Source organism: Gymnodraco acuticeps, unplaced genomic scaffold (genome assembly GCF_902827175.1).
Source record: "Gymnodraco acuticeps unplaced genomic scaffold, fGymAcu1.1, whole genome shotgun sequence".
In the NCBI taxonomy this organism is placed as follows: Eukaryota; Metazoa; Chordata; class Actinopteri; order Perciformes; family Bathydraconidae; genus Gymnodraco; species Gymnodraco acuticeps.
In genome coordinates, this window is record NW_022990739.1 from 27,431 (window position 1) to 40,383 (window position 12,953).

Consider the following 12,953-nt stretch of genomic DNA (forward strand, 5'->3'; position numbering starts at 1 on the left):
AATGCAGGGTTTCTAGTCCACGGGATGATCTTGAGGTGAAGTTAATCTTTTCACTCTTCTGCCCTCACCACGCGTGTAGATGCATGGCTATGCAGCGAGCTAAACACTCTCCCAAAAATGACCGAGACAGGAGCTGACGTTTGGTATTTTAATAGGAGCGGTGTGAAACTGAAATGATACAAACAAAGACATGTATAAATATCTAACAACAACAAAATACGATGTACTTTTCCCCAAAAATAAACCAAATGCACTCCAACATCCAATAAGGGACAATTACTACTCATGCAGCAATTACATACATGGCTTAACTACATATGCTGAATTTAGATAAATGTTACATGAGATGCAAAAATATAAGTAGCAAATGTTATACAAAATGTTTCCCGAAACAAATGTTCTCACAGATTATGCCTTTTCAAGGGGGAAAATAACCGGATGGAGACAGATAGAGTCAGGAACCTGCTCCCCATGCGGCTCTCAAACAAAATGGCAGAACGTTAACCCAACACAGACGTTTTACTAGGAACGCACTTGCCTGTTCCTAGAGGCCACTAAGAATATAGCAGTCAAGGAAATAGATGTCAGGCATTAGAATGACAGAACAGTGCAGCTAGTTTGAATGACTTTGTATACTGCAGGTTAGCTTGTGAATTTACTCCAGGTATAACTAAAGTCTGATTTAAGAATTGATGATTATATTTCACATCATTAATCCAAATCTGTAAAGTAACTAAAGGTATTAAACACATGTAGTGGAGTAAAAGTACACCATTTACCTCTGAATTGTAGTGGAGGAGAAGTACAAAGTTGCGGAGCATTGAAATAAAGTACAGGTCCCTCAAAATTGTACTTAATTACTGTACTTGATTAAATGTAGCTTGTGCCAGTTCCTCACTTTCCTTGACTTTCACTGCCATGCAATTCGTGGTCAAATACCCGCTGGAATTACGAAGGAAGTTTGGGTGAAACTTGGTAATATGATTATTTTGTTGTTAATTTTCTGACACGTTAAGGTTTACAGATTATTCGGAAACATTCACAACAACACAAATTAAAACCAAAATGTATCATTATGATGGATTTGATTGAAATGCTTGCATTATAAAGTGTGTGTGTTTATGTATTTGTCTCCAGGGTTACTAGTTCATCTCTCAGAATGGAGACCATGAGAGATTTGGATGATGAGGAGGAGGAGGAGGAGGAGGAGACATCTTCAGTGTCCAGAAAACCTCCAGGTTTGAGTAATACACTTGGACCCTCTGACACAAAGTAAGAATCTGTTTCTGCTGTAAACTGACCTGAAGAGGAGTCTGGTTTGATCTGAGTAGCAGGTCACAGTATATACACACAGTAAAGCATCACTGTGGAGTACAGTCATGAAACAAAGTACATTAGAGTAAAGAAACCAGAAGAGGAAAGTGAAGAGGTGTAACTGAGCTCTGGCTGTGCTCCTTGGCATCATCAGCAACAGTCAATAATCTACTATTGTGAAATCATTCTCACATTCCAGATGTAGGACTTTGTGTTAGGTTAAGTAAATCAACTTCGAACATGTAACACTTTTCCCTCTCACAAATTACTTCTAACAACCGAAACCCTCAAACACGACTTAAAAACTGAAAGTTCAGAGCAACTCCAAAAATCTTTAATAACGTAAACGGGCTGGAATCAAAAGCTGCCCTTTACATAACACAACTAATGATGTGTGTTAAACATGTTGTTGCTTCCACAGACAGAGAGCAGAGTCTCCAGTCCCCAGCTGTGTTTCTATGAAGAGTGACCGGTCTAAAGATGAACCTATGCACTTCAGTAATGAACCTCGACCCTCAGACACAAAGTAAGTCTGTTTCTAATGTACTGACCGGAAGAGGATTCAGTTTTTATGCCATGTGATCATCTAAAGTGTTCTCTAAATAATGACATTTTACAGAACAGAAACACAGTTTGGTCAATTACAGTAAATTCAAACATGTAAGATTTTTCACCGTTACAAATTCATTGTAATGACAGAAATCTGTGACGGCCGCACATTAATTTAAGGTGTTTCTTCTAAACTGTAGTGGCAGGGGAAAAGGTTTAAGGCATGTTGTTTATCATGAAATGAACTATCTACGATACATGTATAATATCCTCCAACTGCCGTTGTTAATGTCCACTGGTATGTACGGTTTGAGGGTGTGGGTCTGCAAGCCTCATCTGCACATTCACCTGTCGCGGCGCGCCCAGAGGCTTTTTAGTGGGCGCGTGACCGGGAGGCCAGGGGTTGGGTCTCACGGGAGGAGGAAGTGTGTGTGTGGCGAATGCCGGTATTCAGCGGGATATTTAAGTTTCCTCAGCATGTATACATATGTTAAAATGCAACGGGAAATAAAACTGAAAGTGGATATTGCATCGACCGACCTGGAAGCACGTCTACGTGGAGAGGACGCGCACAGATAGAGAGATTCTCTCCAACACAGGGTGAGATCGCTCCTTTGTGCCACGCCGATCATCGTGTTTCCTTTTTTGTGGATTATAGCCTAAATAGGCCTACAAACATTTCCTTTTTTTGCAGCCGACGGGCGCAGGAGCAACAGCCTTTTTTGTCAATGAACTATAGTGGCCTGGATTAGGCAGTAATGACAATTTCGGTTTATTGCCGAGCGTACTTTTTGTTGAGTTTTGTTTGTGTTTTGCTTGGCTGGAAAACTGTCAATATAATTGAATAACGTATAAAACCGTCTTTGTTTATGTTGTGAATGTGTGGATGGAGACAGTAGTAGATACACTTTTTGTGGAAAGAGTAGATTGTCCGTTTATCAGTTCTGTTTTGCCTTTATAATATTATTTCATATCAAGAACCCCTTGTGCGTTTATTTAACACAGCTATTTTTGATAGTTGATCGTTACAAACCCTCAAGCATGACTCGAAAACAGAAAGTTGGGAGCAAGTCCAAAAACCTTTAATCGGGTAAACGGGCTGAAATCAAGCGCTGTTTTTTATTACAAGAACTAATGATGTGTGTAAAAAATGTCTTGTTTCCACAGACAGAGAGCAGAGTCTCCAGTCCCCAGCTGTCTGTCTATGAAGAGTGACCGGTCTAAAGATGAACCTATGCGCTTCAGTAATGAACCTCGACCCTCAGACACAAAGTAAGAGTCTGTTTCTACTGTAAACTGACCCGAAGAGGATTCAGTTTTTATGCCATGTGATCATCTAAAGTGTTCTCTAAATGATGACATTTTACAGAACAGAAACACAGTTTGGTCAATTACAGTAAATTCAAACATGTAAGATTTTTCACCGTTACAAATGAATTGTCATGACAGAAATCTGTGACGGCCGCACATTGATTTAAGGTGTTTCTTCTAAACTGTAGTGGCAGGGGAAAAGGTTTAAGGCATGTTGTTTATCATGAAATGAACTATCTACGATACATGTACGGTGGCCCTGAAGTGCAAGACACCACAGCATTTCAGAAAACACTACAGCATTTCAGAAAACGCCACAGCATTTCACATTGGACGGAAAGGGTATTCCTTAGGGAGAACACTTCTTGTTTGTGATTGGACAGAGCCAGCCAGAGAAGCACTGCTGTGATTGGTTGTTTTTGCTGCCAGTTAAGAAATTACCCTGCGTGATTGGCCCAACACATCAGCCGTTAGCACACACACTCAGAGCTCACAGCTCCTCATATCTGTTCAGAAACTGGACAAAAGTTAAACATATACAAACCACAGACTGTCTATGTCATGGTGAATACAGTCGCTGCTTTATCTATGTCTGTATGACGTTGTTGTGAGATTGGACGGAGCAGCTACAGGTTAGTTTAGCCTGATCGATCCGATTCCGATAGGATTTACATGGAGATACGGCCCGCCCCCTCTCCAGCGTCTTGTTTGAATGACAGGAGTAAACACAGAATTAATGCTTTATTAATTCATGGTTTTCAAGGGGCTTATCTCCACGTAAATACTATGGTAGACCACCCAATATAAATACCTAGGTATCTGGCTTGATGATTGTCTTACTTTTAAACTTCATGTCAATAACCTGCTTAAAAAGCTGAGGGTTAGACTAGGTTTCTTTTTCAGAAACAAGTCCTGTTTCTCTTTTGAAGCCAGGAAAAGGCTAGTCACCGTGACCTTTTTACCTGTGCTGGACTATGGTGATTTGATCTATATGAATGCACCTGCCCATTGCCTGGAAAAGTTAGATGCCGCCTATCACAGTGCCCTGAGATTTGTCACTAACTGTAAAGCACTTACTCATCACTGTACCCTGTATGCCAAGGCAGGTCTGCCTTCACTAACTGTACGGAGGCTCAGTCACTGGTACATGTTCATTTACAAAGCCATGTTGGGTAAACTACCTTTTTATATCTGCTCTCTGATCTCTCGACGAATTGAAAGTACATATTGCCTGAGATCTCGTGATGTTGTTTTATTAAATGTGCCAAGTGCTAGGACTGTCTTAGGGAAGAAAGCTTTTAGTTGTGCAGCTCCACTAAATTGGAACAGTCTGCAAACATGTTTAAAACTGAGCACTTTGGTTCCCCTGCATCATTTTAAAACTCGGCTGGGTGACATGCTGTTTGATACTCATGGTACCTGTCACTGTAAATAGAGTTTGTAACTGTACCCTGTACATTATGTTGTTTGTCATCCTTATTGTTGTTCTGTTGTTTCTATGTTACATGTGTAACTAATGTCCTGCAGGTCACCCTTGAAAAAGAGATCTTTTGATCTCAAGGGGCTTTCACCTGGTTAAATAAAGGCTACAACAAAAAACGGTTAGTAAAAACCATGAATTAACGCTTTGACAAGTCTGCAGATAAGACGGCAGGCGAAAAGCTTTTAAAATGCGTGTTTTCTGAATGGAATCGGACCCATCAGGCTAAACTAACCTGTAGCTGCTCCGTCCACACTCACAACAACGTCATACAGACATAAATAAAGCAGCGACTGTATTCGCCATGACATAGACAGTCTATGGTTTGTACATGTTTAACTTTTGTCCAGTTTCAGAACAGATATGAGGAGCTGTGAGCTCTGAGTGTGTGCTAACGGCTGATGTGTTGGGACATATTTCGCTGTCGGGTGTTGACCAATCACGAAGCGTCATTTCTTGACTGGCAGCAAAAACAACCAATCACAGCAGTGCTTCTCTGGCTGGCTCTGTCCAATCATAAACAAGAAGTGTTCTCCCTAAAGGAATACCCTTTCCGTCCAATGTGAAATGCTGTGGTGTTTTCTGAAATGCGGTTGTGTTTTCTGAAATGCGGTTGTGTTTTCTGAAATGCGGTTGTGTTTTCTGAAATGCTGTTGTGTTTTGTGAAATGCTGTGGTGTTTTGCACTTCAGGGCCACCTGTATAATGTATAATATCCTCCAACTGCAGTTGTTAATGTCCACTGGTATGTACGGTTTGAGGGTGTGGGTCTGCAAGCCTCATCTGCACATTCACCTGTCGCGGCGCGCCCAGAGGCTTTTTAGTGGGCGCGTCACCGGGAGGCCAGGGGTTGGGTCTCACGGGAGGAGGAAGTGTGTGTGTGGCGAATGCGGGTATTCAGCGGGATATTTAAGTTTCCTCAGCATGTATACATATGTTAAAATACAACGGGAAATAAAACTGAAAGTGGATATTGCATCGACCGACCTGGAAGCACGTCTCCGTGGAGAGGACGCGCACAGATAGAGAGAGATTCTCTCCAACACAGGGTGAGATCGCTCCTTTGTGCCACGCCGATCATCGTGTTTCCTTTTTTGTGGATTATAGCCTAAATAGGCCTACAAACATTTCCTTTGTTTGCAGCCGACGGGCGCAGGAGCAACAGCCTTTTTTGTCAATGAACTATAGTGGCCTGGATTAGGCAGTAATGACAATTTCGGTTTATTGCCGAGCGGACTTTTTGTTGAGTTTTGTTTGTGTTTTGCTTGGCTGGAAAACTGTCAATATAATTGAATAACGTATAAAACCGTCTTTGTTTATGTTGTGAATGTGTGGATGGAGACAGTAGTACAGGGGTGGCCAACCAGTCAGAGGTTAAGAGCCATTTTTTTTATATTTTACTGCAAAGAGCCACATCAAACACACAGTCACTGATACCGCTTGTTTCAGTTTTTTGTTTTCTGGAGACAAGATTTCAACCACGTCACTGATGCATTTTTGTGGCATTGGGATATATATTTTTTCAATCCTCTGGAGCAGAGAGAGGAGCTGTGGATTATTGGTATTGATTAATGCATCAGTGTTTCTTAGGGTCAAAAACACTAAACTCACAACTTAAAATGAAAGCGTTTAGTTTATTTAATAAAAGAGCACATGTTCAATGTGAAAAGTGACAGTAGTTATAGATTATTTGCAATTTGGTGCTATGTATATATTAAAAAATAATAATAATAATATATATTTTTTAAACACCTTGAATTCCAGGGGGGGGCGCGGGGCTCCGTTGGCGGGGCGCAGCGCCCCTCCAAGACAATGGTAGGGGAAACACTGGATAGTGTTTAATCAACGATAGGTTTCCCCCCCTCAAAGGTGATTGGTTCACTGCATCACAGGTATTATTGTGATTGGCTCTTGGGCCACATCAAAATTAGACGCGCTGTCATCCTCTCATACTGACTCCTGACACCACACATACACACGTAGGGAGAGCCGGGACGAAAGTAACACGGGACGAAAGTAACACGGGACGAAAGTAACGGAGCGATTTTATCCGAGCCCAAACAACTTTGACCGGCCAAATTACGTCAGAATTATCAGCATTCAATACTTAACTATCAGGTTTAACTGTCAGGAGTAGCTAGCTAGTGTTGTCACGATACCAACATTTTGTTTTCGATACTAAGTCAAGAATTGCGATTCCGATTCTTTTTCGATACTTTTCTTAAAAAAAGGGAAACAGTCTTAAATGTAATTATTGTGCTTTATTTCACACCAGAACCAGAACCATAACACAAACTTTTAAACAATGAGAACAATAAATAAAATAAATGACAATAATTCGTATTAAATAAAATTAATACATTTCTTACAGACAGGCCTCGTGGTGTCCGTAGGCTTGTCCTCACTGTCAGAGATATAGCTAAAATACTTCCAAATTTAGCTTCTGGCGTCTTTTTTGTCAACAAGCCGAGGCGCAGCGGCAGTTGCACTCGCAGCCATGCTTCTCGTTTTCTTACATGCTCTGGCAGCTAGCGCGTGCATGAGAGAGGGGAGGGACTTAGCGCGTTTCCACTGCAGCGGGGTAGCCCCGTTTAAGCGTCCCTAAGCGTCCTCGCTCTGGCCTCGGGCTGCCTCGCTGGCCGGCCCAGGCCGTGGCGCATTTCCATTACAGTTTAGGACCTTGGGTAGCAACGCAGTGTAGGCGGGGCGATCGGCTTTGTTTTTGTTCACATTTCGAGTTGTTCCGTCGAGCTCCCGCTGGATTTGATCATCCCCAATGAGATGAAGGAACGTCGTCACCTCCTCGGTCGACCACGGTGTGCTTTTCTTAGAAGTAGCCATTTTTGTAGCTCCTCCGTTTACAAAATGCTGTGTATAAAAATGTTGCAAGCTTGCTTCTAGATATATATGCGACGCTAGGGATGAACTCGCGCGCAATCTTGTGACGATTCTCTCTGACCAATCAGCAGTCGAGAGTGTTGACGTCCCTAGTTCAGCCCTGGCCCTGGTCTGAGGGAACCACGATTTTATGAGGCCGGAAAAAGAGGGAAAAAGTACCCGCTGGCCGGTACTAGGCTATATGGAAACGCCACCAAAAACCGGCCTGGCCGCTTGAAGACGGTTAAGGACGCTTAAACGGGGCTACCCGCTGCAGTGGAAACGCGCCATTAGAGCGTGCTTGAGAGGGGCGGGACTGCAGGCACGGCTGCAGTGCAGGGAGTGAAAGCAGAGTGCTGAACACACACGGCTCTTATTAAACGGCGCTTTCTCACCGGAGTACTTTCCCCCGTCATTCTTAAAGTACCGATACTAATGAAATGGAGGAATAGTAACGTTTTTAACGGCAGGGTATCGCGGTACCTTTCAAGTATCGGTACACCGTGCAACACTAGTCAGGAGTCAGTGTCTCTCCCCCAAACTCACACATATACAATTCGATATGAACTGAAGAGCCGCATGAAACTAGGCAAAGAGCCGCATGCGGCTCGAGAGCCGCGGGTTGGCCACCCCTGCAGTAGTAGATACACTTTTTGTGGAAAGAGTAGATTGTCCGTTTATCAGTTCTGTTTTGCCTTTATAATATTATTTCATATCAAGAACCCCTTGTGCGTTTATTTAACACAGCTATTTTTGATAGTTGATCGTAGGGCTGTGCAATTAATCGTATTTTAATCGCGATTACGATTATGGTTTGCGACGATTAGGAAAACAGCATAATTGACAAAATACGATTATTTTTGCTGGGTGCGCTTTCGCCCCTCCCTAAAAGCCCACTCGGCCACGTGGGAGTGACATGTGTTGTGAGTGTTCAGCGCAAGCGAAGATGTCAGAACAAGAGCAGCAACTAGTTAAAAAGAAGGGTCGCGGGGAGATTCCCAGTCGATCGCGAGATGTGTCTAAAAATAGAACAACAATATTCTGTGTTATCGTTAATGTCCTGTAACATAATGTTCCCGTGCCAGAATAATGCACTTGAACGCATCAAAGCTTTGTGATTGGCCGGCCTCACCCCATGTGTCCGGGCGTGGCTGGTGAGCAGTGCACTAGTTCGCTGACGTTGTCCGTGTCAACAGCATGGATGGTCAACAGGAGTGACAGTCCGCACACACACAAGACCGCAATTATGGCAGAAGCAAAAAAGCCCCAAATATATAATTTTCACTCCAAGTGGGAGGATCATTATTTTTGTATCTATTCCAATTCAAAGTCCATCTGTCTCATCTGCAATGCGAGCGTGGCTTTACCGAAGAAGGGTAATTTAGGAGCGGCATTTCAAAACAGTGCACAAACGCTACGAGACGGAATTCCCTCCTAATTCTGCCCGACGCTCCAAAAGGGGAGGGGCCTGAGAGCAGGGGCGGATCTAGACAAATATTCATGGGGTGGCAGGAGATTTTGAGGGGTGGCATCCCCTGACAGAAGTATATGCTGATTTAAATCGCAATCATATCAATCAATTAGGGGTGTAACGGTACACGTACCCGTACTGAAATTATTCGGTACGGGCCCTTCGGTTCGGTACACGTGTGTACCGAACGAATATAGAGTTAAACGTAAAAAATTGAACAACTTTCTGGAAGTAATCTATATCATAGAGCGACCAAGTCATTTAATTGGACGAGAGGCATTCTATGAGAGCTGGTCAGAGGGATGCGTTCAAATGTAGTCAGTAATTTGAGGAACTGTCGAAATGGCGAACGCAGATAAAGTTGAGCTGAAAATCCTCCAGCATCATTGAAGTCTCCGGTTTGGGAACATTTTGATTTCGCAGTTACGTACAAGGATGAAGGACAAAGACAGGTGGACCGAACCAAAGCTGTTTGTCGGCATTGTTCAACTAACATTGGTTACGCGGCTGGCAATACATCAAACTTGCACACTCTTGAAAAGGCATCACCCGAATGTGAATATCACCGGTACCAAAAGAAAAAAGACTGAAGTACAAACCCAACTCCCACTAGCATTTAAGCCTCCACCACTCGCAGAAAGATCAGACCGAGCCAAAGTTATTACAAACGCCAAATATCCTTATGTTGCCATGGTAGCAAAGCGCTACCTGGCTGTATCTGCTACCTCTGTCCCTAGAGAGGGTGTTCTCCACAGCAGGAGACATTGTTAGTGCCAGCAGATCTGCCCTTTCGGCAAGCAATGTGGACAAGTTCATCTTTCTTTAAACAACATGAAAATACAATGACAAGCAAGTCCTAATGTCAAGCTGGCTGCTTAGGTACTAGTACAGTACAGTTCAAATACAGATTATTTCAGTTCATCGAAATGCTGCACCTTAATGTTTATTTTTACTATATTTTGTATTTATTTGAATACATTAATCACAGTTTAATAATAATTTAAAATTAATGTTTTGTGATAATTTTTTCTGCTGTACCGAAAACGTACCGAACCGAGACCTAAAAACTGAGGTACGTACCGAACCGAAATGTGTGTGAACCGTTACAGCCCTACAATCAATGTTAACTTGGAAAGCCACAATATTAATATTTTAACTCAATCACATAGGTGATATTATTGTGGCACATCAGTAAAGCCTTACATACAAGGTGGCAGACGTAATTTAATGAATTTTAACTGAACAATAACTGAATGAGTTTGTTTCACTCTTAGACCAGCAGGGTCAAATCTATGCAGACTGCTGCAATAAGTACATTAATGAACTGTCTCATCGATGTTTGTCTGAATGAATATGATACTATTAACAATCATATTATTCCTATCAGCTGTCAATCACTGTTAATAAATAATAATAATAGATTTAATTTGTTAGCGTTTTTACAGGTGCTCAAAGACGCTTTACAGATATAGTGAAGAACTGTTATGATTCACATATTCATTTATTATTGAATAAACTATATTTTTTGGAGGAGTTAATGATGAATGTTCATCAAGATGCTTGCTCACCCTCCTTCAAATTTGAAAACAAGTAATTATATCATTATTGATATACAGTTACAACCTTGACTTTACATCAGAAAGAACAAACATTAAAGAAGTGACTAACTGCATCAGTTAGGGTTAAAAAAACGTGTATTCAGCTAAAACATAAACATCGCTGCAGTTATTATCCAGTGGAAAGTCCTTACCTACTGGCCTAGTTCAATCAAAGTGGTTACTTTCTGTTGGCTGGGCAGTGTAGTTTTACACACCGTCTTATTTTACTTGTTCAGGACTTACAATTGTTTTTTGGTGGCAGACCCCCTCAAAGAAAAAAATATATACACGCATACAAGGTCATCATCTTAATAGTTTGTTATGCTCATCGAGTCATCCGTGAGCAGAGCATCAAGTTGGCATGTCTATTACAGCTGAATGCGGCGATTACTATTTTGTTCAGCAAAACGCCTCACAAACTTATTAAGATCAACAGCTTCAGTGCGTTTTGATTCAATGCTGAGTACAGTCAAACTGACAGTCTCTTCTCTGTCATTGTAGACCGCAACTACCTCATTGCTTCAGTGCTTGGGTCCGAAAGGCTTCTCGTTTTGTGCCGTCCCCCCGTTCAAGTGAATTCGCCACCAATCATATTTCCACTCTCGCGCCAGGACCGGGGGAGGGGTTACATGACGTGCATATTGTGCTGCATTCACTTGCACTCGGACATTAGAGACTTTCTCTCATAAATGTCCGATGAGCCACAACTTTTCTTTCAAAACAAAGATGCCAACTGGGGTGGCAGCTGGGGTGGCAAGGCTATTGTTTAGGGTGGCAGTTGCCACCCCATGCCACCCCGGTAGATCCGCCCCTGCCTGAGAGCACAGCTAAATGCACAGCAGTCCATTTTCACCAGGCCCAACAACAAGAGCAAGGCTGCTACCAGAGCATCTTATCGTGTCAGTCACGTTCTAGCGAAACACATGAAGTCTTTCGAAGACGGCGAAGTTGTGAAAGAAGCTTTCCTGGAGGCTGCCGACGCGCTTTTGTGGGACAGTAAAAAATAACAGCAGCATTTCAACAGGTTTTTGATATAATAAAAACTCAATTTAGATACCGTTATTAATCTGCTGTAAGTTTTAGTTTGTTTGAATTTATTCATGATAATTATTGTACAAAATGGTATAAGAATGCAAACATTAAGATCTGTTCTGTTTAAATTGATTATAGTCTATCAGTTCAGAAACTAGTGTTGCTTGCATCCTATTTTAAAGGCATTTCTTTTTATACTCTAATAAAATGCAACAAAAAATGGGTTTGATTCTATTAATGTTGTCTTTTTTATTGCACTGTTGCAGCAGATTCCTGTGTAGCTTCAGATCTGAGTTGTCTTATTAGTAAGCCTCATTTATACTTTTGTAGCAACACTATTTTTATATAATGGCAAAGAAAGGGTTCTTCAGAGTATTTTCTTTTTTTCCTGTGTCATATGTGGCAGCACTGCCACAAGTTCCTCTTCAGAGAGGGTCTTCAGTACAGGTGGCAATATCGTCTCCTGCCTGCGCTCATCTCTGAAACCAGACCATGTAAACAGACTGGTGTTTCTTGCAAAACATCTTTAAGAGATGACATGAGCAGTCCTACCAGCATTTGCCATGGTGGCCTAAACATTTTTATTTGGTCTTAAATTGTAGTTCAACATTTATTTCCTGTTACTTCTGGACCATGACGGTGGGCCAGCCTTCAACGTTTAACTGAGTGGAATATGTTGAATATGTTGAACCAAAATGTTGGCTATATGTTAAGGAGTTTTCAGTAGGTTGTGACAGTGCACTGCAACATGTTTGATTTCATTCATTTTGGTCTAATTTATTTTTATTTATCATATTAATAATATATGTTTTAGTATGGTTTTGGAAGTGCGCTCCAACACATTTATTGATCTTGTTTATTGGTAAAATATTATTTGTTTTAAAGTTCAATAAATGGTCAATGAATAATCGTCTAAATAATCGTGATATCAATTATTGACCAAATAATCGTGATTATGATTTTTGCCATAATCGCACAGCCCTAGTTGATCGTTACAAACCCTCAAGCATGACTCGAAAACAGAAAGTTGGGAGCAAGTCCAAAAACCTTTAATCGGGTAAACGGGCTGAAATCAAGTGCTGTTTTTTATTACAAGAACTAATGATGTGTGTAACAAATGTCTTGTTTCCACAGACAGAGAGCAGAGTCTCCAGTCCCCAGCTGTCTGTCTATGAAGAGTGACTGGTCTAAAGATGAACCTATATACTTCAGTAATGAACCTGGACCCTCAGACACAGAGTAAGAGTCTGTTTCTACTGTAAACTGACCGGAAGAGGATTCATTTTATATGCCAACAGATAATATACACTGGTCTTTAATAT

General features: G+C 41.6%; 1 protein-coding gene across 11 annotated transcripts in view; it reads left to right on the plus strand.

The window, feature by feature from the left end:
- LOC117556548 (NACHT, LRR and PYD domains-containing protein 12-like) overlaps positions 1-12,953 on the plus strand; it is a 56,003-nt gene that overhangs the window by 4,667 nt on the left and 38,383 nt on the right. For 5 of the 11 annotated variants that reach the window (XM_034231911.1, XM_034231916.1, XM_034231910.1 and 2 more), the window contains exons 3-6: positions 1,138-1,272; positions 1,736-1,840; positions 3,031-3,135; positions 12,766-12,870. In XM_034231911.1, the coding sequence (XP_034087802.1) occupies positions 1,138-1,272; positions 1,736-1,840; positions 3,031-3,135; positions 12,766-12,870 (450 nt within the window). The remainder of the gene's footprint in view (positions 1-1,137; positions 1,273-1,735; positions 1,841-3,030; positions 3,136-12,765; positions 12,871-12,953) is intronic. The other 6 variants (XM_034231906.1, XM_034231915.1, XM_034231908.1 and 3 more) reach the window with 5 other exon arrangements.